This window comes from Anopheles cruzii, chromosome 2, assembly GCF_943734635.1.
Source record: "Anopheles cruzii chromosome 2, idAnoCruzAS_RS32_06, whole genome shotgun sequence".
NCBI lineage: Eukaryota > Metazoa > Arthropoda > Insecta > Diptera > Culicidae > Anopheles > Anopheles cruzii.
Genome location: NC_069144.1, coordinates 20221738 through 20245031, shown reverse-complemented (window position 1 = coordinate 20245031; position 23294 = coordinate 20221738). Strand labels below are relative to the sequence as shown.

At 50.7% G+C, this 23294-nt stretch overlaps 9 protein-coding genes and 1 non-coding gene across 10 annotated transcripts; 6 read left to right on the top strand and 4 right to left on the bottom strand.

Moving 5' to 3' along the window:
• Positions 1-2788: 2788 nt before the first annotated feature.
• On the bottom strand, positions 2789-4551 carry LOC128267237 (uncharacterized). Its single transcript, XM_053004037.1, has 4 exons — positions 4196-4551; positions 3800-3976; positions 3522-3647; positions 2789-3383 (listed from the first exon to the last, which is right to left on the bottom strand). Exons 1-4 carry the CDS (start codon positions 4356-4358, stop codon positions 3136-3138), a joined length of 714 nt encoding a protein of 237 aa, XP_052859997.1. The 5' UTR covers positions 4359-4551; the 3' UTR covers positions 2789-3135.
• A 751-nt stretch (positions 4552-5302) lies between these two features.
• On the top strand, positions 5303-7141 carry LOC128267219 (transcription factor grauzone-like). The gene is made up of 3 exons (XM_053004019.1): positions 5303-5488; positions 5553-6773; positions 6848-7141. The coding sequence occupies exons 1-3, from the start codon at positions 5357-5359 to the stop codon at positions 7046-7048; spliced, it is 1554 nt and encodes a 517-aa protein (XP_052859979.1). The 5' UTR covers positions 5303-5356; the 3' UTR covers positions 7049-7141.
• A 109-nt stretch (positions 7142-7250) lies between these two features.
• On the bottom strand, positions 7251-9567 carry LOC128278627 (zinc finger protein 319-like). The gene is made up of 3 exons (XM_053017358.1): positions 9530-9567; positions 9215-9461; positions 7251-9143 (listed from the first exon to the last, which is right to left on the bottom strand). Exons 1-3 carry the CDS (start codon positions 9565-9567, stop codon positions 8328-8330), a joined length of 1101 nt encoding a protein of 366 aa, XP_052873318.1. The 3' UTR covers positions 7251-8327.
• An 849-nt stretch (positions 9568-10416) lies between these two features.
• Positions 10417-11854, bottom strand: LOC128268939 (40S ribosomal protein S7). Its single transcript, XM_053006253.1, has 4 exons — positions 11786-11854; positions 11244-11411; positions 10845-11177; positions 10417-10709 (listed from the first exon to the last, which is right to left on the bottom strand). The coding sequence occupies exons 2-4, from the start codon at positions 11409-11411 to the stop codon at positions 10632-10634; spliced, it is 579 nt and encodes a 192-aa protein (XP_052862213.1). The 5' UTR covers positions 11786-11854; the 3' UTR covers positions 10417-10631.
• Positions 11855-12377: 523 nt separating this feature from the next.
• On the top strand, positions 12378-13789 carry LOC128269431 (40S ribosomal protein S20). Its single transcript, XM_053006889.1, has 4 exons — positions 12378-12479; positions 12667-12819; positions 13131-13220; positions 13515-13789. The coding sequence occupies exons 1-4, from the start codon at positions 12477-12479 to the stop codon at positions 13629-13631; spliced, it is 363 nt and encodes a 120-aa protein (XP_052862849.1). The 5' UTR covers positions 12378-12476; the 3' UTR covers positions 13632-13789.
• Positions 13790-14473: 684 nt separating this feature from the next.
• LOC128268427 (apical junction molecule) lies at positions 14474-16180 on the top strand. Its single transcript, XM_053005516.1, has one exon. It carries the CDS (start codon positions 14474-14476, stop codon positions 16178-16180), a length of 1707 nt encoding a protein of 568 aa, XP_052861476.1.
• A 685-nt stretch (positions 16181-16865) lies between these two features.
• LOC128269522 (U4 spliceosomal RNA) lies at positions 16866-17006 on the top strand. The gene has a single exon (XR_008269192.1). It is a non-coding gene; the product is annotated as a U4 spliceosomal RNA (small nuclear RNA).
• Positions 17007-17870: 864 nt separating this feature from the next.
• LOC128269109 (39S ribosomal protein L30, mitochondrial) lies at positions 17871-18955 on the top strand. Its single transcript, XM_053006474.1, has 3 exons — positions 17871-18028; positions 18100-18229; positions 18296-18955. Exons 1-3 carry the CDS (start codon positions 17889-17891, stop codon positions 18590-18592), a joined length of 567 nt encoding a protein of 188 aa, XP_052862434.1. The 5' UTR covers positions 17871-17888; the 3' UTR covers positions 18593-18955.
• LOC128269110 (guanine nucleotide-binding protein subunit gamma-1) lies at positions 18725-20250 on the bottom strand. The gene has a single exon (XM_053006475.1). It carries the CDS (start codon positions 20009-20011, stop codon positions 19799-19801), a length of 213 nt encoding a protein of 70 aa, XP_052862435.1. The 5' UTR covers positions 20012-20250; the 3' UTR covers positions 18725-19798.
• Positions 20251-20676: 426 nt separating this feature from the next.
• Positions 20677-22796, top strand: LOC128277714 (T-complex protein 1 subunit theta). Its single transcript, XM_053016217.1, has 2 exons — positions 20677-20811; positions 20933-22796. Exons 1-2 carry the CDS (start codon positions 20752-20754, stop codon positions 22511-22513), a joined length of 1641 nt encoding a protein of 546 aa, XP_052872177.1. The 5' UTR covers positions 20677-20751; the 3' UTR covers positions 22514-22796.
• The last annotated feature ends 498 nt before the right edge of the window (positions 22797-23294 follow it).

Genomic DNA, 23294 nt, shown 5'->3' with positions numbered 1-23294 from the left:
GCCGGATCGTACCGAGTCCAGAGTGCTGAGTGGCGTGTGCATCGGGAACGGGAACTGCAACCGGTTGCAGTGGCACTCCTTTGGAACGAATCGAACGGACGTGATCGGAATGGCCGCTCGCAATGCCTCCCGATGGACTCCCGATCCTGATGACAGCGCATTCCATGCACCCCGTTGGACTGGAGGCATGTGGACAAATTGTGACCGGAAAGCGTTTGTGTCTAGTCACGGGAACCGGGCGCTTGGTGTAATCCTTTGGCCCTGCCAAATCGGTACGCTGCTCGTGCGCCGGCCTCTCCCTTATGCATAATTTGTAGCGCATCCCGGTGGTCCGGTGTCCGGCCCACATCCCCCGATCGGGCGAACAGCAGATATGAAGAAGGTGAATGAAGGAAGAAAGAAAATCCAGAACGGACCGGTAACAAATATCGCCATTTGGCTGTTTGTGTTTACTTTCCGGCCGGTTCCGATGGCAGGGTACGCGCAGGGTGTGCCTTTTACCCCGGTTGGCTCTCCGTCCTCCAGCCAAAGCACACTACAGGAAACCCCCTCAGTCTCCGGTGGTTCGCTCCGGTTGACCGATTTCACAAACGACTCCCGGGCATGTTTCTTGCGAAGCGCTGGCACTTGCCAAACCCAACAACCGGCAAACTAAGGATCTCGGTGTCGTGCTCGGGTGCTGACTGCTTTTCGTTTTCCGAATCTGGTGACCTCCGGCAGGCAATCCATTCATGGGTACCGTCGTGTCTCGTGACAGGAACATCTCGGTTCGAACAGTATTGGCACACAGTAAGAAGTCCTCATGTCAAGGTGTCCAACGTGGACAGGAAAATACCTTACATAAATTGAAGTAATGCATTAGAGAAAGCTGTAGAGTTTGAACGAATCGTTCGAATATTGGTATTTAACAAAACACATTATTCAGAAAAGTTATAGCCTGAAATGTTCCCTTTTGCATTAGCAGTAGGCACACATTTTAAATAGAGAACGTCAATTTCGAGAACTTCAAAAGCAAAATTGGACAGCTTTCGCATACACATTCAACAGATGGTTCAGGGTTCGTCAACATAACGGTCAACATTGAAGACTACCTAAAGGGCGGTCCAGACGCTATGATTTGTCTGCGCAGACAAATCGTTCAGACAATTCGTAGGTCTGAATCGTAAGTAGGGGTGAACAAGTCATGAAGCATTCTTAGTAAAAGTCTCTAGAGAATGGTACAAACGTCGCTCCATAACGTGGTCCACATACAAAAATTCCACAAAGAAAAATTCAACGTTATTTTCCCATATTAACAACCCAATTAACACTAACACTAGTGATAGAAAAGAAAGATGCAGAGAAAAGCTTCAAATCGAGACGACCTAGTTAATGGAAATGAAAAAAAGAGAGACACTAAAAGGAGCGCGACGCACTCGAAGAGAAGTCGATTAGAAGCCAACCAGTTAGAAGCCAACCCTGGTGCAGGGTATTGTCATCGAATTATCTACCCAAAAAGATCCCCGAACCGAACCGAAGCTAGCTAAATATGCGCAAAAAAAAAACAAAGTAAAACCAACGTCAACGTCATTACATCTGCGACGTCCTCGCCGGAATACCGCGCGTGGAGCAAAGCTTTTCCCTCATCGGCCACACCGGAAACGGGCACCTTGCGGTAGTGCCACCGCCACCGCCCGCGACATGACGTTGATGACGTTTGCTGTTTATTGAAATTTTGCCGCCGACGTAAGCGCGCTCGGCAAAAGCCAGACGCACCCAAATGCGTTTTACGTAATTTGCATAAATGCATTTCCGTGACCGGCACGGAGGCGGCGCGGGGCGGGGGGGATGCCCAGTAGGGAAAACCAGTGGAGGAGGGAACCGCGTCCGCTGGCCCAAAAGTGGCGGGAAATGGAAAATTCAATAACGCTGAAAGCTCATATCAAATGACACGCTGCCGCCATGTGAAATGCGAATGGCGAATCCCGGACGCGCCTCACGAGTGCACCCGGGGGTCCCAGGACCCCCTTTCTGCCACCCACCCGAGGAAGGAGTCACACACAGACAGTGCAAAAAAGGCCGCTGCGCCCAAAAGCCCACCATTGCCAAATGCACATATTCATGCGCCAGCGCGCGATTCAATGCACTGCCGCCTTTTGATATGGACCGGGCCGAGCGCGCTGCATTATGCACGGCGGAAGTGCATCCTGGGTGGGCTCCCTGGGGTATTGTAAGGACTGGGGCAGCTGGGGAAACCCTTTCGTGACACAGTGACGGCTCCGACTGGTGGACTGGGGAGCCGGCAGTGTTCCACGATCCAGTTTCGACCTCGATGCGCTGGTCACGCGCATTTCTGCAACTTCAGCCCAACGCCTCTATGCCGTGGGATGGTCGCCCAACGGCCAGCACAGACGTCATCATCGTAAGCGCCGTATTCCCCGGTAGCTGTGGTTAAAGCAGTTGGAAGTTGTCGCTGGCAGACGTAGGTTCAGCCCAGAACCATTCCGGACACACTCACTCTCCCTCTCTCTCGCTCGAGCGCGTTGCGGACGGATGGTCATTAATTTGCTAATGTCAGCGGAAAATGTGTCAGGTTTCCTGTTTTCACGGTCGAACGGTGCTGCGGTTGCGGCCTCACGATGATGATGATGACGATGATAAAGATATCACCGTTCACCGGTGACCGGTCAGTTGCCGGAAATGGGCCGTAGACGGAAAAAAATTCGACGAAATTCCTGCCAAGAAGATCAATTATTAATTATTTCCACAGAAATCTAGGACCATACCCGGACACAGGGGGTTCGTTGGATCCGTGCTCTCGGCCTCGTAAAACAATTTTTATTAATTGCGATTTCAATTACAAAATTCGTTTCAGTGTGCCCTTATATCCTAGACAGCCTATCTTTTGTGCTTAATCGAAGATGCCCGTAATGAACCTCTAATACACTAACTTATCAACTCCACCACATGCTTCCAAAACTAGTGGATCTCAGACCCACGATGGGTATGCATCGTCCTACTTTTTATGCTTCTCGACCTCATGCTTCAAACCATGACGATAGGTTTCATTCTGTGAATCACAGAGCAACAGCATAACAGTTGCTTACCTCCGACAGTCTCCTTTTAGTTTCGTTTGGCCGTCGTCAGTACCTTACACTACCTACCTACCTTACACTTGATTAGTGCCAACTGAATCATGGCCAGCACCAGCATCATCACCGGCACCAGGGGTGAACCGTCGGCCAGCAACGCGGAACTCCGGTTACAGGGTGTTCGCCCTGCGGCTGACTCACACACGCACACCTCGATCTCGCGGCCCTGCCGATCTTCCTTGTAGCAGCTGCTCGAGGTGGACGATTCGTTATCGACGTTTAGCTTCGCGCACATATAGGTTATGTTCTCGACTGAACGGCGTGACCCCGACCAGCACCCGACGAGTTGTTGACGTTGAGAGCGGAGATAACAGAAGAAAAATTCAGCCACTAGTAGACACAGCGAGACCACTTAACCAAACAGTGGCCACGCAACGACGGCAAACTTACTTGCACCGTTGTAGCGGTAGGAGAACCGGGCACAGATCTCGCCCCGCACCAACCGGCACGCTATCTGCGACGGCTTGTCCTTGTACTCTTCCCACATATACTCCGTGTCCGGAACGTTCGTGTTGTCTGAAGGTGCGCCCCAAACCGAAAAAAGCAGCCCGTTAGAGGAACCGGAACAAATTGAACAAACGCAAAAATGGCGAAACTAGCAGAATAGCGCGTGCCACAACCCGGAAATATCTAGCGATAGGCGCACCCAAAACGGCCCCACTACTCACTGGTTATGACCAACGGATGAAAGCACGGGATACCTTTCGCCTTCTTCAGGACGTTCTCGCAGCTGAGGTTTTTGTACGGCGTGTCCTTGTTGTACTTGGGCCCCAGCCACGTGAACCGGAAGCAGTACGGATTGGTTTTGTAATTTTCCACCGGCACCAGGGTCGTGTTTGGTTCCTCTGAAAATTGAATTACACCGGCGCAATGTTTGAGGCAGTGTGTGTGGATTTTTCGGGCCAGAGTACAAAACCGCCGAGCGCCGTTTTTGCCGTTGTGTGTTTCATCTTCACCGGCTCACACACACGCGGGATGTGAGGTTGGGATGGGTTTTGGTCCACGGAACCGCCCGATCCCAGTCTCGGCCACAGAAAACTCAAACGCAGCCTATTTCAACCTACCGAGAATGCTGGCTACTTCCGACGTGAAATAAATCAATCCAATCGACAGCAGATAAATTGCTTTCATTTCCGAAACGTGAGATGATCGACGTAGCTGTCGCCGTAGATTGGAATCGGCCTGCCGGGCATCGCGGGCAGCGGCCAGGAATGGGAATGAAATCATCCTCTTGCTAAACCCGGACCCGGATTTGGACGACACTTGAAAGCGCAAACCACGCAGAGCGGGAAGTTCGGACCGATGGAAGCACTATTGCGACTGCATCCCGAGACGGCCACTGCACAGCCGTCCGGAGAAATCGAGCATCAGGCCTTATCAGTCGGCCCTGCGGACACATCGAAACGAGGCACACACTTCCGATAACGTCAACAAAAGAAACACCTTAGGAAATGGCATCTAAGGTTCTACCTTTGTTTATCTTATCGCGGGTACTTCGTAAACTTTTCCCGCATCGAATCGATCGCCCCCGCCGCCATTATCAGTAAAGCTTTCGCATGCCCACTATCAGCCGTTAATTGTGGCAATTGAAGGAAAGTGCCAACGGTTGCAACGATACCAAGCAACGTTGGACAGTTTACTGTCGAATAATTCGAATTTGCGCAACCATTGTATTGTTTTTAAACCTGTTGCGGCATCCGTATAATTGTTGTAAAATCGTTTAACTTTCAACCGGAAACAGTTCCATTGCGCACTACGACGACGATAAAAAACTTAAACTGTGCTTCTGGGTATCCAACCAATAAACCGTGCGTGCGGCCTCTCCTTCCAGAGTTTTCAAAGTGCAGCACTCTTATCATGTAAGATTCAGAAATGGAAAGAAGGTCATACGAGAAATGATATTACTCTCATTGCAAAATTTAAAGAAAATTAATTTGAATGATAGCGAAGATTCCCTCGGTAACCAGTTTGGGCGAAAGGACGAACATTCAATTTGGATCAGTGCCCGTTCAACACTTGAATCCCCTACCGCAGAGCAACTGCTGTGCGTTGCTGTCAATTGTCAAAAATGGTAAACAATCATCAAAGTAAACATCCTGCAGCAGAGCTTGTCGGAAGGACATAACGCGAATGTTAGGGCGTTTCACGGATGTGCGTGCAAATATTAAAAGTTTAAGTGAAGTAATATTCTTACGACACTTACGTGCACAAGGGAATGAACTGGGATGTTAACCGTTCGGGATCTCCGTAATGCTCCGTGCTCCTTTTGCTGCGCACACCACTGCAGCGGGCAATTATATCGGCTCTCCACGGTGGAGTTGTGGAAAAAAGCTGTACGAAAACACTTCTGGTTCGAGGTAGTACGCAGCAAATGTGCGAGCGAACGGTTAGCCGAATGGATAATTGTGTTGACTGTTTCAGGACGAAATGCTCAACGACTTGTGGATGTGTTCGATCTGCTGGCAGCGAGTTCACGATTTCAGCTCGTTCTACGACGAAGTGAAGGAACGGCTGAAAACGCATACAAAGAGCACCGCAACGGGCACACTTTCCAGAACAATTGACATCGAAGTATTGCTCAAGGAAGAGTGTATTAGCGACGCAGAAACCGTACCCTCTATTCATGCCCATGACGAAGATGCTTTGCACGATCCACTCAACACTGCGCAACCCGATCGAGGCGCTGTCGAGGACCTATCATCCGCCACTAGAATTCGCTCGACTTTCGACGCAAGTAAAGCTGATAAAAGGCACAAAACATCTCCGCATAATTGCTCCGCATCGACAGAGATGAGTGCTACGGTAAACGATAGCCTCAAAATCACAGCCGCCGATATTGGGAACCACTACTCCTTACGGTGCAGCGATTGTAATGCCAACTTTGCCACGTTTGGCGATTTACAGAAGCACTGCAAATCGCTACACGACACCGTCGCTTTCGTGGAGTGCTGCGATCGAAAGTTTAAACGATACACCAACATCCGGGAGCACATTGTTTACCACCGCGATCCGAACGCCTTCCGGTGCAAGGAGTGTCCACGTACGTTTTCCACCAGCCGGTACCTGCACCAGCACCACTCCCGAACGCATCTTGCGTTCGAACAAAAACGCCATCTGTGCGACAAATGTAGCGATCGCTTCGCCACCCGTTACATGCTGATGATGCACGAACGAACGCATTACCGTGAGTCCGCGGAAACCGCAGAAGCGGCTGCACCGGCACCGAAACACGAACCGCATCCATGTGAACAATGTGCAAAAGCGTTTTCCACGTCGGCCAAGCTGGAGAAGCACGTGAACCGCGTGCACCGGCGGTCGGACTCCAGTTCGAAGATGTGCGACATTTGCTCGAAGATCCTGTACAACAAGTACAGCCTGGAGAAGCACCGAAGGACACACTTTAACGAGCATCCGACGGTCCAGTGTACGGTGTGTGGCAAGTGGTTGAAGAACGAAGAAACTCTGCGCATCCACCTATCGATGCACCGCCAGGAAAATATGGAGTTTATCTGCACGTTCTGCAACCACCGGTCACCCAGCCGGATCGCACTCCGCAGCCACGTGCTGCGCAATCACGAGAAGAAACGCACCCACCAGTGCTCGTTCTGTGAGAAGGCATTCGTGCAGGCCAATTTGCTGAAGGTGAGAATATTGAACGGCCGGCAGCGTTCACTCGCTTGGCACCACAAAACTGAACCGTTCTTTCCTCTTCTCAGGATCACATAGCGACGCACACGGGCGAGTATCTGTACCACTGTAAGTTCTGTGATAAACAATTTAAATGTAACTCAAACATGTCCAAACACGTGACCCGGCTCCATCCGTTCGAGTGGGCTGAGTACAAAAAGCGCAAAAATATGCCACCGGAGGTCATTTGCGAGACGGAGCAGCGCAAAAAAACGGTGAACAGATCCTGAAGTGATTAAAGATTGACCGTGAGCCTGAGCCGTGAACCTTGCAAAGCGATTGAAAAATGTTTTGCTCTTGCTGATTTCGGTGAAGCAAACAAAAGAAGAATAAAATAAACGCACCGCAAGCATTTCCATGGCAATAGTACGAATTCAGTTTTGTTTCCGTTTATTTCTCCCGAAATGTGGTTTTGGATCAATGTTTGCAGACTTTGATTCACTACGATTAAAAGACGAAGTTAGTAGAATATATAGTACAATGCTTTGAATGTGCATTATACGGCCGGTCACATTCGCGCTTCCACTCGCTTTTTTGCTTACACTCTAACGATAAACTAGCTGATTGAGACACACGGACACCACGGACCCTTTTGTCCGTCATCCGAATCGTTGCCATAGGTTCGTTTCAATCCGGAACTGTACCCGTTACCCTTTCTGCTGTACCACCTATCTTAGTGATGTCGTACATGGACACATACGGGCACATAAACACACCAATTAAACGTTACGCCATTGCCAGGCGATGGAGCAATGCTGGAGTCGTGTACTCTACCAATTGCGCATATTCCCCGGACGGGGTGGCGAGAAACTTAAAGCGGTGGAGAGACAAAGGACGCGTCCCGGACGCGAACGATGAGAAGGGCTTACCGTAGCAAGACTAGCACACAAAGTACGTTTATGGCAATTGGGGAAAAAGGAACCTACAAACAACATAAACAATATAAATACGGCCCAGTCCGCTTTTCTTAGATTAAAAAAACACCAACAAAAAATGTAAAATCACAAAATAAATCATCCGTTAATCCATCGGTGGGTTCGGAACGCATTGGAATAGTGGTGACTGTTTGGGCCGATCGTCGGCCCTCTGTTGGTCTTCGACGCGCTACCGGTATGGCCACCCTAACGTACGAACTTATCATTAGAAGGTAACTTAATCATGTATAGACGGGTGAGACTGCGTAACACTCTTTGCGTTTACGATTTGGTACGTCCATCGACTTGGGGCGCGGACAGGATAAATAAATTAGCAAATCATACAACGAATCAACGGTACGGAACCAATTAAAAGCCCCACAGGGGTCTAAGTAAGCTAACAAAACAACACAGATTAATACATAGTTCTTTGGAAAGGTTGGCTTAAGAGAATCCGAATTCAACTAATTTGCGCCATCGTATCCCGTGCCTATTGCAGTGCGCGTAGGAACCGTTATCTTTCACCTTCACGAAAGAACCCACCCTTTGCGATCCAATTGAATGCTGCCCCTTGTTTGAACACACCGCGACACCTTTAGCTGGCGTTGCGGACACCACAGTCACCGACGGTGGCCAACGTGTCCGGTGCCGAGCATTGCAGCAACGTTGAAACAGCACCCTTCGCCGCGACCGACCGATCCTTTGTTTTCCCATTCCGCCGTCCCCCGTTCGTGGTGACTGGGGGCCGCTCGGGGGAACTGACTGTGGCCGCCGTGGCTGACCCGAGAGTGGTGAGATCGAGAGGCACCGGGGCCACCTTGCAGCGTTTCATGTTGCGATGCATCGAGTAGTACGATTTGTGCTTGAACAGCTTGAAGCAGACTTCACACTGGAACAGGTTCGTCTTCTTGTGGATGGCGATGTGCTTGTCGAAGTCGTACTTGAGCTTGAAGCTTAGCTGGCACTCCACGCACTCGTAGGCCCGAGGTTTGCGAGACTGCCGCGGAAGTTCGACGGTTTCACGGGGCGCGCTCTGATGGTGGCTGCGGATGTGGAGGCGCAACGTCGACTTAAAGTTGAACGCCTTCGAACAGATGGCGCACACCAGTTCGTCCTTGTCCGCGTTCAGCGCCTCAACGCCCAGCTCGGTCACGACGAACGTACCGCAGGCGGCATCGATATACGGGCCGGTGACCCCGGCACCGGAAGTTGGTAGCTCGGGTAGCTCGGCCGGCATCGCTATGTGCACCGGCAGCCCGTTGCTCATCGCGATCGTTATCATCTTGCTCTGCACCTCGCTGCTGTACATCTGGCTGAGCATCTCGTAGTACGCGTCCTCGTCGTAATCGTAGCCCAGCTTCGCCCGGCAGCTACCACACAGTGGCTCAATCTTACCATCGGCCGGTTTCACCTGCAATACCGTTCACCATTCGCATTAGATAAATTCGACCACACTCCTCTTAACCAACCGCGCGCGATTACCTCAATTTTGGCAATCTTGTAAATGTTGTCCACTATCCGTTTCAGTTCCTCCGGCGACTCCGAACCGATAGAGCCCAGTTCGTCGAACGGCAGCAAACACATCAAGCACTTTCGAAGGGGGCCGTCTTTGGTGCCGTTTTTATCACACCGCGCAGTGGTCGCAGGATCATCCTGACTGGTGGTGATTGTGCTTTGTTGCGGTTGGTGCTCTCCGGTCGCTTCAGGGCTTGGCGTTTCCGCGACCATGCTGCAAAACGCAAACGCAATTATGGTCACAGCTATCAGGGCGGATGATCTCGCCAACGGACAAACTACCTGGATGTTGGTTTAAGACTACCATCCTGCTGTGCCATTTGTCCCGCCTCCGTCGACTTCAGGAACACTAGCAACAAAACGCGCAAGAGCTCCGGCTCCGGGTGTAAGGACAGAGGCAGGAAAGCTAGAAAAGAAAACCACAGCGCAGCAAACGCGTATTCGTTTTTATTCCCCTCTTCGTGTTCAATGGCCACCGTCAGTCAACCACGGATCATTTTCTTTTAAAACCGCCATCAACGGTGGGGGACCACCGAATCGGATTGGCCACCGACGCGCCGTGAACATCGAAAGGTAAATAAACCCCTGGTTTGTCAATAAAAAAACGGTTGTCGCGTTGATTTCGAACTTCACAACATGCCGCCAAAGCGGCCACCGTACGCCGTACGACCGCTGGACGGTTTTTTCGCTGCCCACAATTTCACCGTCACCGAGCAAAATCCCCGGAGCGCCAGGCTTTTCTTCCTTCTTTCTTTCTGTCGCTGCTTCGCCGTCCTTCGGCTGAGTTTTCCTTGTTTGAAGCAGGTCTCGTCCCCCAACCACCCCACAAACCGTAGCTCGTTTTGACAGCACATCCACGAGCTGTGGCTGTCAAAACGGTGCTGTCACTTGACAGTATGCTGTCAGTTTGCGCGTCATTGAATTGCCAATTTTTGAATATTACATTTACCTTCGGAACAATCGATGCTCCGTCCTATCGGACTTTCAATCTCCTACTCGTTAAGGTTTAATTCATTGAACAATCTCTCAGCGCCGCAGATGATCCAACGTACTGTCCCCTTCGGTGCCTACGGTTTCGTTTCGTTTCGAGCTTATATTCTGTTGCCATATCCCAATCCACCCCGATACTAACAAAACCGAAACCAAACCAAAAATGACTCACACTGTGTACAAGCGATTCGTGTTTTCCTATCCACGCGATCTTTATTGCAGGATATTTTGTAACGGCTTTTCTGCATCCACCAACGCCATCGTTATCATCGTACTTGTCGTCGCTCTTCCTCTGCTAGCCAGCAACACGGCATTTTGCGCAGAATACAATTATCCGTATCCCGTCACCCGTTTGCTGCTCCGTTCGGTTATCCTAACTCCCTCGCCCTTGTGTTTACAGGTAGTTTTCTGGGAATTCGAAAGTAACGTCACGTCCAGTCAGCTTCTTGTACACTGACGTGAAGGTGTCGACCTAGAAGTGGAAAAAGAAGCAGATAATCAGCGGAAATAACGATCTCCCATGACACCGGCCCACGTTGTGTGTGTGTGTGATTCTATTCACTTTGTCCAATCCGAATACTGAGTTTATCCGGATCGTTGTACTCACTTTGTGTTCGATGGTGGTCTGCTGGTTCTTATCCAGGTGCACCTTGATCAACTGCGAACCGTCGAGCTTGACGCGGATGCGCTTGCCGACCACCTCCGCCGGGAAGACCAAATCCTCCAGGATGGCATCGTACACGGCGGTCAGTGTTCGGGAGCGCGGTCTCTTCTGCTTGTTCGGGTCACGGCGTCCACGCTGTGGCTTGGGCAGGATGCGACGCTCACCGATGAACACAACGTGCTTACCAGAGAACTTCTTCTCCAGCTCGCGCACCAGCCGGGTCTGGACCTTCTGGAAGGCCTTCTGTTTCGGCACCGGCACGTAAATGACAATGGCCTACGAGAAACGATAACGGGATTAAGGTACTCGTCTAGTCCAGGTGCAGTTCGTCTGTTGCTTTACCTTTTTCGTGTTGAACTCAATTTCACGCGCGCGGGTGATGTACAGATCACGAAGCTGCGGCTTCAGATCCGAGTTCATCTCCAGCTCCAGGATAGCCTGGCCGATTTGTCCCTCGAAGGCATCGGGCTCAGCCCCGCCGGACTTGATCACTTTTGATCCGAAAACCATCTACGAGAAGAGAAAGAGAGCACCATAAACACGGCATTAGCTTTGCATCACTTTTGTCGCACGCAATCGGTTATTAACGAAGAAACGAAACGAATAATCTGCAAAAATAAACGAAAGGCCGCTGCAGTTGCTCCGGAGTTAAGCTGTCCTGTCATCAGTTGTTCCACTGACAACATCAACCACCGGAGTTCGCCTTCGCGGCCGACCGAGTAGCGGGGTTCACGCTCGCAAGTGCCGCACCGCCACCGAGAGGCCTTTAACGCACAAAATTCAGCATAGTTCGCCACGATTCGATTCTTGTCGAACGGAACCACCTGTCGGCCACCGAATTGGTAACAGTACGGCACGGTGGCCATTATTTAAACGACACTTACAGCGATTTTTAGTTGGGTTCACAGTGAAATGTGTTCACTAGCACATCAAAGATGCCCGGAAAAAGAGCGAGAAGAGAGAGACTTTGACAGTTCTTCCCACGGCCCGGAAGTTTGCCTGCCAGCGTTGCGTTTCGGGTGGTGCTGTCAAAAGTGTGCGTTCTGATACTCAGGGTTGCTCACGGTTCAAAATTGGTAAAACAAAAATTTAACAAATAAAATGAAGGTATTTAAAAGGTAAATCAATGGTTGTAAAAACAACAAGAACGAATGTTTCATTCTGGTTTAGTACCTTTAAAGTTTAGTTATGTTAATTACCCTTTTAACATAAGATTTTAGATAACAAATGGCTTAACGATGTTCAGTCAGCCCTGGCGTACGGAAAACGCTATGGTTATGCGTTTGTCGTACACCATGCATGGTTCAACTCGCCACGATTTCAGCACTCCACTCAGGCTAACGTTTCTAAGGTTTCTATAGTAGCTGCATGATTCATTTTGCATCAAAATAGCCTGGCAATAGACAGCCCTACCACTCCAAGGGTCTAGAGTCACCGCGATGACACATCTTTGCCGAAATGATCACTCAACTCGTCCATTTCGTCAATAACCGTACACGGGACAAGTTTGGACTGGTTCAGCGCTGGTCAATTTCGTGTTGATTAACTCGACCAGGAAAACTATATTAAACGAAAATGGTAATTAAACGTATTCCTTTTGACGCTCTCCAATATTAGATGACCGTATCGAAGACGGAGCCAAGCTACACACTGGCATCGCTCCGTGCGGTTTTGTTAGGTTATAAGGCGGCTTCCACACGTGTCATCGACAAAGCTGCTTAAAACGACACGAATGCTGACTTTTGTTTCATTACATTCACTGTAGGCCGCCACCGGTAAGGACCTCGAGAAACCCGTCGCCGAAACCGCGACCGTGCATCGCATCCGCATCACCCTGACTTCCAAGAATGTTCGCAGTTTGGAGAAGGTGTGCGCCGATTTGATCGCTGGAGCCAAGAAGCAGAAGCTGCGTGTCAAGGTACGCATAGAACCGTAGTGCGTGTCCGCTAACAAAACCGCGAGTGGCACAGCTTAGCATATACCTGGAGGGCTCAGGACGACCTTCGAGAATCATGTCCTTTTCCCTAGTTACGTAGATGCGAAAGTATTTTTTCATATCCGACCCAACCTGTAATCTTGCCGCGTTTCGAAAGCGCTTGATTCTGTTCGGAGCGAATTGACAAAACACATTTCTTCAAGCTGCCGGCTCCCTATTCTCAAATTCTGTTCTTTTCCATGCTCAAAATGTATCGGTCATTTAACCTTTCGTTCTTTTTCACCTGTTTGCAGGGTCCAGTGCGTATGCCGACCAAGATCCTTCGCATCACCACCCGCAAGACTCCTTGCGGTGAAGGTTCGAAAACTTGGGATCGTTTCCAGGTATGTATCGTCCCATCGCACTCCCATAACGTCCTTCTTTTAGTGGCAGAATTACAACCAAAATGTGTACCGTCTGCGGGAGACTCGTTCGTACCGTGTGGTTACATTTTTGAAAAGTCTGCCCATAGTGAACCGCCTCTAGTCATAGTGCTTGATCAATGGTCTGTAATTTTTCAAGTCTCCAACGTTGCCGGACAGTCACACCTCCATTACACCCCCCCGCTCAAGTCCCACTTCGAATAAACGCACTCGGCCAAGCTGATGCTAATGTGCCTCGCCTTACTTTTGTTTCAGATGCGCATCCACAAGCGTATCATCGATCTGCACTCGCCGTCGGAGATCGTCAAACAGATCACCTCGATCAACATCGAACCCGGTGTAGAGGCTGAGCTGACCATCGCCGATCCGTAAACCAATCGCGAGACGGGTACCGGCGTCGCAGGCGGATAACACTGCAAGTGAGTTGAAGAGACGAATGTTAGGCTATACAGCTCAAAGTCTCTATAATACAAAAAAAAACTGCAAGTGAGTTCGCCTGCCGTCGGTATCTCGGTGGTTCACCCGCTGCGTCTCCACGCACATACACCCTGCAGCTAACAATCGGATGGAAGGTGGCTGTGTGGCGGAGAAGCTGGTGAGCGAACCTGGCCGCGCGCAACGGGAAGCATCTTTACCGAATCCAGTGGGAAGCAGAGGGCCACGATTGGAGCGTCGCTTCTTGCAGCCACTGGCTGAACTGTAAAATGTTGAGGAGTGTTTGGTGCTGCTTCTTCTCTGCGGTAAAAATGCTGAACAATGCGTAAAGAAAAAAAATAAACTTTTTACATTAAAAAGTTAAAAACATTAAAATCTTGTGTGTTGCTTTGCTGCATTATTGAGAAAACACGAGTTGGCTTACTGTCGGCACCCAACTCTGGCCATATGTGGGTGCGTGCTTTGTTCGGATGAGTGTAAAGGTATCGTTATTTCACCAGGCGCGCGTGACGATACAATACCATCAACCGCGGAACCACGGGATACCGCGAGGCTCACGACAAATCTGGTTACCAAGGGCAACGCGGAAAGGTGGCGATGGCGCCCTTTGAAAAAGCGTCGTTGAATCGATAAATGGCGCTAACATGTTCCATCGTGTGACTCTTGCCTGACCAGAAGGTAGACATGTCGCGGTTTGCGTCGGCCGCGTGAAAGTGCAAGTGAGCGAATTCGTAACGCTGCAGTCAACTGGTTCACTTTCCGACTACCTGTGGCCAATGATGTGGAAGCTGAAAAACAAATTGAGGCGAAAGTTTCGGTCTGCAAAGGTGCTCGACTGTAACAGCAACCGGGTCGATTTCGATGCCCTTTCGTTCGACTCCGAAACGGCGCAACCGGAATCGGAACAATCCGACACATCAGGTCTGCTCCAGTCAGGCCCAAGGGCGACGGGCGACCGGGCTGCCGGCCGGCCAACCAGTGGCACCAGCAGCATTACGCATTCCTCTTCCGTGGCCAACAACAGTTGTTGCTATAATTATAATTTTCACATCAATTACAACGTGCACCAGCGACGGTTGCAACACGCGCATCATCATCATCAGCACCATCATCATCTGCACCATGATGACACCGAGGAAACGGCGTTCGGCAGCACCAGCTGCATGACGGGAACCGCGTCGGACAGTTCCGCTGAACCGACACGAAAGAAGCAACTGCCAGCCAAAGGTGGGTCGCGAAAGGTACGCCCAATGTCCACTGGGGCCACAGAACGCCGCAGTGCCGAGTCGAGTGCATCCTGGGAGCCAGCTAAGGGGGGCTCCGAACCGGAACCCGAGAGTCACGCAACACGCACAAAGACGGCACCCCGGTGTGCCTCAACCAGTGACCTTTCATCCGTGTACCACCGTGAGCGGAAGCAGTCGGAACGGCGGAAAAGCGTGCGACCACGGTCCGCTGCCCAGCGTGGTGGAAGGAGATCGCGCGTGGAACCGGAGCCGGTGGAAGGTGATCTGCAAACCACTCTCTGCCGGAAGCTGCAGTCCGTTGCGCTCGATCCGACCACTCGGCCATCGGGAGCGGCCAGCCAACCAACTGAGCTGACCGATCACGATCGGCGTATTCTGCACTGTATGGTGCTGAAGCGCCTCAAGGAGCTCGAGCAGCTCGACGAAGCCGTCCTGGCGCAACAGTGCTGGGAGCAGGAGAAGGTGTTCCGGCGCTCGCTGCTCGATCAGCAGGAACGCAACTACCGCAAAGCGATCCGCCAAAAGCGCACGATCGAACAGATCGAGATCCGCAACCGGCGCCAGCGGTTGGCTCGGCTCGAGCAGCAGCAAATCGAGCGAATCCAGAACGAGATCAGCGAAAAGGACATCCGGTCGGCCAGTCTGCTGAAGAACAACGAAATCAAGAAGGGCATCCGGGAGTGTGAACGGCGTAGCCGTGAGCTGAAGCGACTTGAGGACGCGACCGATACACACGAAGAGAAGGTGCTCGATCGCGACATTTGGCGCCAATCGCTGGAGGAGACGATCGAGGAGCGGGCGGGGCGTGCCGAGGACCTGCGCCGGAAGGTGCTGGACGTGTACCGGCGCCGCTTGCAGATCGACAATCAGCTCGAGCGCAAACTGCACGCCCACAACCTGCAGCAAACGATCGAACAGGAGCGCTACAAGCTGTCGCTACTCCGGGACCGCATCCTGGTACGGGAAAGCCGCTTCCAGCAGTTCAAGGACAGTCGGAAGCGGATCTTTGACCAGCTGAGAAACCGCGCCAAAACCACAGCGGCCTTGCGCGATCTGGTGAAACACTCGATCGGTCCGGGATCGAGCGGTGCGCCACCGGCCGGTAGCGCTCAGCCGAGCCGACCGGGATCGGTCGTACAGCGGTGCAGCTCCTCGGGCCGATCCGGCACCACAACAGGAACTGGTGCTGGCGGTGCTCTTACTCCCCATCGATTGCTGGACGTTGTTCGGATTAACTGATGAGCGAAAGGATATCGATTTTACCGATCGAAGCACTTCAGAGAGTGTACCCCTTTTGCAAATACAACCACGCGTGCAAATTAACTATTGGGTTTTAGATATATTTTGTGTAATAAAACCTGGAATATTTTATAAACTATATATTTCCCGATGCTCGTTTTATTGCTACGGCTCTTTGAAAACCCTCGTTTATTGTGATTTATACCATTTCCTAAGGGTCATAGGAAACAGGTTCCAGCCGAGCCATCTGACCGAAACGTTGCTCACCGTTGGCCAAGGATGCACAAAATGCAAATTAGAAAAAGGGGTTCGTTTGCGAACGGTCAAATCGCAAATCATTGGGGTGCCGTGTGCTGCATCTGCAGTGCATCTTTCCACTTTCGCAGCTGCAATAATTGGCAAACCGAGGTCATCGAGAGGGTGACCACGAACGGATTTGTTCCTACAGAAGACCTGCAGTGTGTTTGCGATAAGATGCTCCCCAGGATAATCAAAACAGCGAACCGGGTAGATGTCCCCTATTTTGCTGTTCCATTTGCTCTATTCACTACTCTCTCTCTCCGCGTGCCCGTTTCTTTTGTTCATTATTACGGCTGGTTGGTGCTGCTGCAAAAATTCGCTTATGCATCGCTAGCGAAACAAGGATACCCGGGATGGGAATCGGCCGGCCGGTCAGTTTCAAGTCAGCTTTGCGCAGTGGCGATATCGTAACCAATGAGGTACAACCGAGGTGCGATTATTGCTAGTTGAAAACTAATACCAATACCCCGCCTAGAGGACGTGCAATACCGTCCGCTACGGCAATTTTTGAAAACCCCGAAAGGGGTAACAAACCACCAAACAGAGAAACAGTAGAAGGAGAAGCCAAGGAACGGCATATAGGACCGTTCGCTGTCGTAGATAGCTCCAGCAACCGCCAGGATCATATCCTGGATCCTGGTGCCTTAGAACACTCGAAGGAGACTGCACCGCAATAGGCCCAAGGTATTTGGGCCGATGCTGGCAGCAGTTTTTCGTTAACCCGTTTCGTTCATCGGGCATGCTAGATTTTGTTAGATGTTCGATGGACTGCGTCGTTAATGGGCGTTCGTTGTAATGTTTGTTTTGCCAAATCAGACTATTTCAAGTGTTTATTACTTAATGAGGCTCTGTTAAATCTTCCTGTACACGGAAAATGCGACACTTATTCGAAAGATTCGTTGCTAATTGATTGTAGTGGCAAGAAGATGCAAGCATTTCTGTAGGGTCAATCAGCTCCCCGTTTAATACACATAAGACATAAATTGCACTTAGTTTTCATCAGCAATTGATTCAAATGGAAACAATAGACAACCTGCAGTAATCTCTAGAACGTACAGAAAAATCGCATTTTTCACAGTGCACTTCCATATCTGGGTCAAGGGTCAAGCGCCTAGACGAAAAACAACCCTAGTGACATCGTCAATAAACCCTAGTTTATCATCGTTGGCTAATAATGTCGAAAAACTGATGTACGCGATGACGCTGAACAGAAAACCAAAACTAAAAATCGCAACCGTTCGTTTGAATTTGACATACAACGTTTTTTCTCGTTTTCGCCTAGTGCTTTTGACAGCTGGTTTTGGAACTAATGAAAACAATTTCGCGTCCAATGTGTCAAAAAACATCAGAACTTCGTTGTTATGTAAAACAATCACTACACAACAGTAAACCACAGACCGGTAGCAACATGTTCAATGTGCTGAAGTCGGCGGCCCCACTTGGCCAGCATTTAAAGGGCCTCGTAACGGTGCGAAACTATGGCAAACCGAACAAAAAGTACCTGTACAAGGATGGCATACTGAAGGACCAGATCTACTACTATCCACGGTAAGTGGCACGCTGCACCTGAACGCAGCACCGACGGACCGATTCATTCCCGATTAACCGGGTTTTTGCAGTGATAATAATCGAGAAATCCTTCAACTCGACGGCGAGCCATCAAAACTGTTCAGCGTGAGGCGGTTAAAACCGATCAAGGGCCTACCCTACTGGGAGAAGCGGATATTACGAGGATTGGGACTGTATGAGGTGAGCCGGGAAGAGGAGGCATTCATCAACAAAGAAACCTTTTCACACTTTGCATTGCTGTTCCAGAAAAACGGTGTGGCGGTTGTGAAGAACATCCCGGAAAACAACGCACGCCTATGGAAGGTGAAGCACCTGGTCGAGGTTCTTCCGATCACGTACAAGTACGGGGAACCGACGGAGAACGATATCGATGCCACGTTCCTTAAGGAGAATGGTGAATGTGTGGTCGTGCGGAAGTTGGAAGAGATCGATGCGAGCGTGGACAAGCTGAAGGCAGCCGAAGCGGTTCGCCACGCCAAACTTCGCATGGACGGCGAAACGTTACGGAAGGACTCCCGGCTAAGGTGGCTCAATCCGTGGTAGTGCCGCGCTGGGTGTGTCTAGCAGATTGTAATTAAGGAGTAAATGAAAGAGATCACATTACACCCGAAATGCTTTTTTGGGATATCGTGTGGAAAAGAAAATCGATCCAGAAAGACTACAGATTTACATTTAAATAGTTCCACTGTTTATTTTACTTAGCTGTTGCTTTCGGGCGCACATTATTGTTCCTGCGTTGGGAAAGGAAGGGTGGCCCGGCCGGGCGTGGATAATACACATTTCGTCCGTACCGCTCTCCCGGTCTGCCAGTCGCCCTTCTGCCGGTCCCAAAACGCGCGGTTTAGTAAATATAGGTAGTATACACGTTAGTAACATTGATATAGAGTGTTCTGTTTCCGCTCCCGCTTCCTTTTGCGTTGCCTAAAATACTCGCTACAACACATTGATTAGTCAGAGAGCTAGCTAGCCTAGTTGTGTGGCCTGACCCCCTGGCGCGGATCGAGAGTAGCAACAGTTACGCTTATTTGTCCTGGTTTCTGTTTGTCCGGTTGGTTGGCTGATTGATTTGGATTTGTTAGATGGCTAAATATGGTTCTCGTCCAATTTGGGGTTGCTGTAGCTCTCCCGTCCCTTTGTTGGTAAGATTCTTTTGCACACAGCTGAAAAAGGTGACAGAAACCCCTATCCTCGCCGTGAGCGTGCTATTCCCTCAATCGTATAAATGTATTGCTATCCTGTCGCGGGTCCACACAGGCGAAGCAAAAATTCGAGGACGTCTCGTTGAGCGAGGGAGTAAAATTTCTATCAAAAAATGTACCCTTTCTACCGTGCGCCCTGCGTGTATGTGTACGTGAGTATAGTAAGTCCGGATTTGTGGTAGGATGAATCCTACGGCGGAAGAACAGTTGGAACGGCGGCGTCGCCTTTCAAATTTGGCATTCAGTTGGTTGGCCTCGTCTACTACGTTAGTTAGTGGTGTAATGGGTGTAGTCCTTTCCTCTACTGTTTCCTTAGCTACGCCCGGTTCGCTATTTCAATTCCATAGACACTTAACACATTAATGATTTCGCTGAATGAATACTCGCTACGATGGGTGACGTCATCATTCCGGAAGCTCCACCATCCGCTGGGTGTGGGGTGGATGATTAATTGCCATCCTACTAGCGGGGGCACTACAATTCCGGATGTGCACTGCGGAAACGATGAACGCTGCGACTTGCCTGCCGACCGCGGGTCAGCGGAGCCATTTTAGAGGATGCTGCAGGAGCTCTTCTCGCGGAACGGGTTCACCTTCTGGCTGGAGAACCCAACCAGCAAGCAGTCCTCCGCTTCGTGCTCCGTGACGTACTTCACGATGTCGGCCACCGCCTGCGACACCGTGATGCGTTGGATCGCTGCTTCGCGGCGCAGCTGCTCGGTGATTGCTCGCTGCTGCTGCAGGTTCGAGGCCATTATATCCATCACGGCTGTCTCGGATAACCCTATGGTGAATGTTTTACCGTGGGGCGCAGCGAGTCAGAAAATTGTGTTTTCAGCCGAACGAGCGCTACACTGCACAACAGAGCTGCCGGTAATATATGTTCTAGCCGTTCAACGATTGCTTTCGCGCAGAAAATGGGCTCGATATGTCGAGTTTTGAGACTGCTTTTCCTTGTTTGGTACCGAAAGAGATTCCAAAAAGCTTTTGTAATTGAATGATCGTTTTCTTCTGGAGAAAATTACTTGACACCCCATCTGACAGCTCAGCGGCGAGATCGATTATCGTTTGCGAAGCATCGAGAAGCAGTTGGAACTTTTAAACGTGTGACGCGGTCGGATGAATTCGTTTTATTCTTCTATTAAATTAAATTTATTAGGATTAATCGGAGCGGGAAACAGAATAGTTAAGGAAATGTAGTTAAGCAATCGCTTCAAAACCTCACGTGCAGTAAATTTGACGTAGAATCGATAAAACGCGGAAAAATCGATGAAACGAGTGTTTTAGAGAGTGTTGGTTACATCGTCGAACGGCTTGCTTTGTCTTCCATCGTCCAGCCGCTCGGGTGCGAGGGAGAAGCAAAGGCCGCAATAGAAGGCGATGGCGACGACCACACCACGGTACAGGAGAATTTGAGGTTGTGTGTTCGAATACAGTCAGCTTGCCGTGCTAGTCGCTGAGTGGAACGAAAGAAGCAAAAATATCGTAAAATCTGTGCACAAAAATGGCTCTACACGTCCCGAAAGCGCCCGGTTTTGCGTCGATGCTCAAGGATGGGGCACGGGTAAGTGAAAAATGTTTGGCCAACTAGCTGTCGACCAAGTGCCGACTGCCGGTCCGGTGGCTGGCACACGATGGTGATTCACGTGAGAGAGCACCCATTCTGATGTTTCCCGTTCGCGCAGGCATTCTCCGGTCTCGAGGAAGCGGTTTACCGGAATATCGATGCGTGCCAGGAGTTTGCCCGTTCGGTGCGGTCGGCCTACGGTCCGAACGGTATGAACAAGATGATCATAAATCACATCGAAAAGCAGTTTGTCACATCGGACGCCGGCACCATCATGCGCGAGCTGGACGTGGAACATCCGGCAGCGAAGTTGATGGTCGAAGCGAGCCACATGCAGGAGGCGGAATCGGGCGACGGCACGAACTTTGTGGTCATCTTCGCGGGAGCCCTGCTCGAGCTGGCCGCAGAGCTGCTCCGTTTGGGCGTCACAAGCAGTGACATCACCGAGGGTTACGAAAAGGCGCTCACGAAAGCCCTCGATATCCTGCCCACGCTGGTCTGTCACGAGGTAAAGGACTACCGCAGCCTCATTCCGGTGCGCAACGCCATTCGGGCGACGGTCATGTCGAAACAGTTCGGAAACGAGGACTTCCTAGCCGATCTGATCGCAAAGGCATGCATTTCGATCCTGCCCGAAAAGACCACATTCAACGTGGACAACATTCGTGTGTGCAAGATCCTGGGCAGCGGTCTGCAGATGTCCGAGGTGGTACCCGGTATGGTGTTTAAGCGCTTCGTCGAAGGCGAGGTGTGCTCGGCGTTGAAGGCGAAAATTGCACTGTACTCCTGCCCGGTCGACATCATCCAGACGGAAACGAAGGGCACGGTGCTAATCAAGTCGGCCGAGGAGCTAAAAACGTTCAGCCAGGGCGAAGAGAATCTGCTCGAGCAGCAGATCAAAGCAATCGTCGATACGGGTGTTACGGTGATCGTTTCGGGCGGAAAGTTTGGCGATATGGCACTCCACTATCTGAACAAGTACGGCATCATGGCGGTGCGACTGAACTCGAAGTTCGACCTGCGCCGCCTGAGCAAAGCGGTCAATGGCACGGTGCTGCCCCGGTTCACGCCACCCAGTTCGGAAGAGATCGGGTACTGTGACAACGTGTACGTGCACGAGTTGGGCGACACGTCGGTGACGATCTTCAAATCGGAGGGCACCGAGAGCCGCATCGCGACGATCGTTATCCGTGGTTCGACCGACAACTACATGGACGATATCGAGCGCGTGATTGACGATGGCGTGAACACGTTCAAGGGGTTGACTCGTGACGGCCGTTTTCTAGCCGGTGGCGGTGCGGTGGAGATTGCGCTCGCCCAGCAGCTGGCCGAGTACGCCGATACGCTGCCCGGCCTGGACCAGTACGCGGTGCGGAAGTTTGCCAGCGCTCTCGAATTTTTCCCGAAAGCATTGGCCGAAAACAGTGGCGTCAATGCGACGGAGGTGGTCAACCAGCTGTACCTGGCGCACAAACAGGGCAAGCGCACCGAAGGGTTCGACATCGAGTCGGAGCAGCCGGCCACGACCGACGTGACGGCGAAGAATATTTTCGACCTGTACACCACGAAGTACTGGGGTCTAAAGTATGCGGTCGGAGCCAGCTGCACCATCTTGAAGGTGGACGAAATCATCATGGCGAAGCGAGCCGGTGGACCGAAACCTCGCGCCGGCGGTCGTGGCAGCGACGATGAGTCGTAAACGTTCGTTCGGGCCTTCTTTTTACAAACAGTCTTATCATTCTATCGTAACCGATTTCACACGCTTGTTGCACCCTCTGCTAATTCGTTCACTTAACCAACTGCACGCCGGGCATGTTAAACATACATTGGAAAAAGAACCGGAAGAACCCCCCCCAACGTGTTGGCCGACGCCGGCGTTTCGTTTTTCATTTACTATCCTCAATCATTCGATGAAATGTTGTGCGATGGCAAAAATAAAAATCATTTAACAATAAAGCTACAGCGCAACAATGAAGCTGATCCGGGCTTACATACGGCCCTTGGAAAGGGCGATTTAACAGCATAATGCGTTCGTTTATTGTTCGTAATCCGAAACGACTTCAAGGGGGTAAATCCACCCAACCAGATAACCAGATTTGGATTAAGATTGGTACCTTCAATCCTTACAGAAAGAGTAAAGAGCTAAAGAGCTGACCACGAGCATTTTCTCAACTTTCGAACCCTTTATCGACACCACGTACTTGGGATGCAATCGAACTGATTTTCTATCCGCTTGCAACATTAGTGTTGCGAATGCAACAGCGGCCGGAAACAAAGATAATTAAAGACACTGTTATTTGGTGAAAAGTGTAATTAAAAAACTTGTATTTTGTTCTATTCTTTACTCGCACGTGCGGTTGCTTCGAGTGTCACTGTTGAACTGGCGCTCTGCCCCAAATTGCCGCCCCTTATATAGGGCGAAGCGTGATCGGTGTTACCCTCGGGGCCAGCTGGAATGACCGGGAGGTCATTTTAGAGTC